Genomic DNA, 3,750 nt, shown 5'->3' with positions numbered 1-3,750 from the left:
AGAAGAAATGCCAGATGTCATATACTCGCCTTATAATGTCACAGTGTCATTAGTGAGATTCAATAACCTTGAGGGAGTACAGGTTCCTTGTGAAGAATGTCAGAACTTGACGTTAGCGCTTGCTTATAACGAGTCAAGTGTAGATGTCGGTTCTTTGGACACCTTTTACAACAAATTTAATGTACCTACATATGAGTAAGTTCAATGGTTAATAATGATATATAATTTATTTTTATATCCCATTCAGACTAGCTTCGCATTGCGATCGGTTGTAGCAATTGCAACACCCAATCGCACCCAATCGCAAAGTAAAATTGTGTCTGAAAGCTCACCAATAGTAGTTGATAAGTAATCGAGTTTGCAATTGTTGCGATTGGGTGCTACAATCTTTATTACTCCCAATTACCACGGAATCCGATCGCAACAGATTCCACTGGCACTGATTGGCTGAGGTCAAACAAAACAGGACGACCTATATCTTTGCTAGTGATGTAAAGTATCAAAGTAAAAAGGTGTCTAAATGCTGTCAAAGTTTGCGAATGGTTGCAAACTCTTTACCACCGATTACATTGCAACCGGTCACAATGCAAAGTCTAGTCTGAATAGGGTATTAGATACAGTAAATAAATAAAGAAATTAAATAGATAGCTGCTATAAAATTTCTGATGCTAACTACAGCCTTAACTGGTTCAAGCTGCTCCTTCTTTAGGGTTTGGATGGTTGAGTCAAGTCTTCTCTGATAAAGTCCATTCTACATATCTGGCTCGACCCATTGCATCGTCAGGTAGTGGGGGAGTTGTCCCAATGCTATAGTTGTTTTCGGTCCCTTTTATGATTTGTACATGCAGCTACTATAAGCACCTCTTTACAGTGTCTAGGTAACCATAGACCACGCCCATACGTGTTTCAGCACAGTGATGCTACCTTTGTCCTTTATATCTCAATTGTAACTCATTAGTAATTACAAGAATAGGGGAGACTGATTTGCTAGCTTCAATATCCACACTTGGCAACTTCTCCAACGCTCAGTAATCCTTCGTTCGAGCGAAACCAACTGAATTGTAATACCAACTCAAAGGAAAAGTGACTCATGGTTTCTATTAGAGATTTTACGGAATGTTAAATTATTTAACAAAAATCATTTAATAATGATTGTATTTATATTTTATAGTCTTGAGGATGGTACGGAGTATCGTTTCTTGGTGGAGTCTTCAACGCCGTACTTTACGGCGCTGTCTGTTATTCACGTTGGAATGCCTTCGTCAGCGGATGATGAAGTGGTGTTTGCTGCTTTAATTTTGATCGGTGTCTATATTCTAATTGGTTTTGAGGTTTGTGTACAAATTGTATTATTGCAAATATTTTTTTTTTTCATAATTATTTAATACAGGTCTCCCTCCACTTAAAGACCACTTTTGGAACCAAGGTTTTAGTTGTTGTTAGCAGCTTTTGTCTCTAATTCTCTCTAATTAAAACAGGAGCACTAAAAGCGGTCTTTAAATATTTCTGCTTAGAGGGAAATTAAGAAATGTAAATGAAATAACAATTGAATTTCAAAATAGTCTGGAGAAAAACTGAATTGGAGGGAACACCTAATAATTGAAGATATGCATTCAACTGTGCCATAGAAAAGTGGAGGAATCTTTAATGGGAGTGTGAGGATCAGGTCAGCTTTGAAGCAATAAAGGAAACCAACAACCATTAAATTACTCAGCAGAAATATATTCAATGATAGCCATTCCTACTTAACTATAAAGTCACATTGCCAAAACCACCAAAATCACAGTTGTGTTATCGATATCTTGCAACATCTAATCTTTAAACTACAATTACTTCCCTAACATATCATCATAACGCCACTCACTACAATTACACCCTTAACATAACATCATGACACCACTCAACCACCTTGACTTCCACAACGCACCACACATTTCCGAATTAATGGTTATTGCCTTTAGGATTCATGTACCATCACCCCCTGTACCTCAGACAGCCGTCACCCCTTCTACTACCCCTGTTCAAACACACACTGTTTCCCAGTCTACCACAATTTTGTGTGCTATGTAGGACTGTCACTAATTCCCTAATCGTGCCTTACCCTCAATATTGCATTCGGCTTGACTCATTAAGCACTTTACAAATAACCATTAACGCATGGAACCAAACACCCTTTCTCTGACGCACAAGTTCTGGTATTTCAATTACTAGTATTTCGCCTTTGAAATTCACAATCATATAAGCTACAATTCCAATGGTTTACTACTTAATTCATTTGCCCATTAACCATTAATCATGACATTTGAGTTACAAACATATAAGTAACATTTTAACACTCCTAGCATTCTAACTTAACATGTGTTCCGCATACACGGTCATGTTGTTTAGTTATCAATGTTCATTTCTGTCATACGTGCAGTACAATTAGTGTTCAAAAGTACTTGTTCTCTGTATCAGTCTTTGCCTGCATGCTATCCTACAAAATAAAGTACATTATTCAACCTTGTTTCGTTGTTCCAATTGCAATCTGATACCAATCCACTTGACTAAATAGGTGTTCCGCGGCCTGGCTTGATAAATGGTCCAATTGTTCCTGGTATTTTCAGTTCCAATATCCAGTTGTTGCACAACTTGTAGTGTACCACCTTGGTTTATCCAGTACCTACAAAGACTTGGCCACTGGCACACATTCAAACACCATAACATTTAAGCTTTCAAGCCCCTTTGACCTAGCTAGGAAGACCACCTCACTCCAGCCTACTAGACTACCAACTCCCCTCTCTAGAGCATTCAATTCAACCACTGAAGCAGGCCAAGCTACACAATTTGCATACTAACCTTCACTGCACCTGCATCACCAAAGACATCATTACTGAGCATGCAGATCTATACAATTCACACACCAACACTCATTTCATGACAGGGAGGGAGACATGTATATTAATTATTTAATTTCAATTATTGTTTTTTAATTTTTTAAACAGTTTCTTTTATTAATTCTATTATTATTGACTTATATTTATTATTCAATATTATTTATTATTTATTGTTACTGTAATATTATTGATGATTATATATTTTTGATTATTAATTAATAATATCTACTGTATTATTTTTATCATTATTGCCGTCATCATTATATTATTAAGATTTTCATTATGGCTATTTCCTCTAATGTTATAATTCAATTTCTAACCCCTTGTTTTTATTATCCTCCAGCTGGTTCATCGTACGATAGCCTCGTTCTTGGGGGCAATGGCTGTTCTTACCGTCCTTGCAGCATTCAATGAGCGCCCTACCCTTGATAAGATCATGGAGTGGGTTGATTATGAAACACTGGCATTGCTCTGGGGAATGGTAAGCCACTGCTGAAGTATTCTAATCCAGGCATACAGCATTAAGATCTGTCAAGACTTTCAGTTATTTGACAATCATGTGACATGCCTAAATATGGTCATGATTACATCTCATCATGACCATATATAGGCACATCATGACTATATATGGGCATACAACAGTGTTTGGACAGGGATGTAGACTGATCAAATTAAATGGACTAGGTTTTTAACGTCTATATCTTTTGTGTACTCATTGACGCATGTTCAGTATCTGAATTTTAAAGATTAAAAATAAATTATTAGTGTATAATACTGGTTATTATTGTAATTTCTGTTATGTATTATATAGTGCATAATGACTCACCAGAGTTAATCTAGTTACTCCTTTCTACCACTTCCATTTCTCAATTTT

The 3,750-nt window shown here is 36.4% G+C and overlaps 2 protein-coding genes across 2 annotated transcripts in view; one reads left to right on the top strand and one right to left on the bottom strand.

Annotated features, from left to right (window-relative positions):
- LOC117112830 (NTF2-related export protein 1-like) overlaps positions 1 to 2,764 on the bottom strand; it is a 25,586-nt gene extending 22,822 nt beyond the window's left edge. Inside the window, exon 1 of the mRNA XM_033256014.1 lies at positions 2,503 to 2,764. Coding sequence (XP_033111905.1) covers positions 2,503 to 2,706 — 204 coding nt within the window. The 5' untranslated portion in view covers positions 2,707 to 2,764. The remainder of the gene's footprint in view (positions 1 to 2,502) is intronic.
- LOC117112828 (P protein-like) overlaps positions 1 to 3,750 on the top strand; it is a gene marked incomplete in the record, with an annotated part of 43,533 nt that overhangs the window by 16,257 nt on the left and 23,526 nt on the right. Inside the window, 3 exon segments of the mRNA XM_033256012.1 lie at positions 1 to 195; positions 1,172 to 1,331; positions 3,220 to 3,357. Of these exon segments, the coding sequence (XP_033111903.1) occupies positions 1 to 195; positions 1,172 to 1,331; positions 3,220 to 3,357 (493 nt within the window).

This window comes from Anneissia japonica, unplaced genomic scaffold (assembly GCF_011630105.1).
Source record: "Anneissia japonica isolate Jap-2015-1 unplaced genomic scaffold, ASM1163010v1 scaffold172582_len1462937_cov174, whole genome shotgun sequence".
Lineage (NCBI taxonomy): Eukaryota > Metazoa > Echinodermata > Crinoidea > Comatulida > Comatulidae > Anneissia > Anneissia japonica.
Note: the sequence above shows the minus strand (reverse complement) of the source record. Positions and strands in the feature narration are given on the sequence as shown.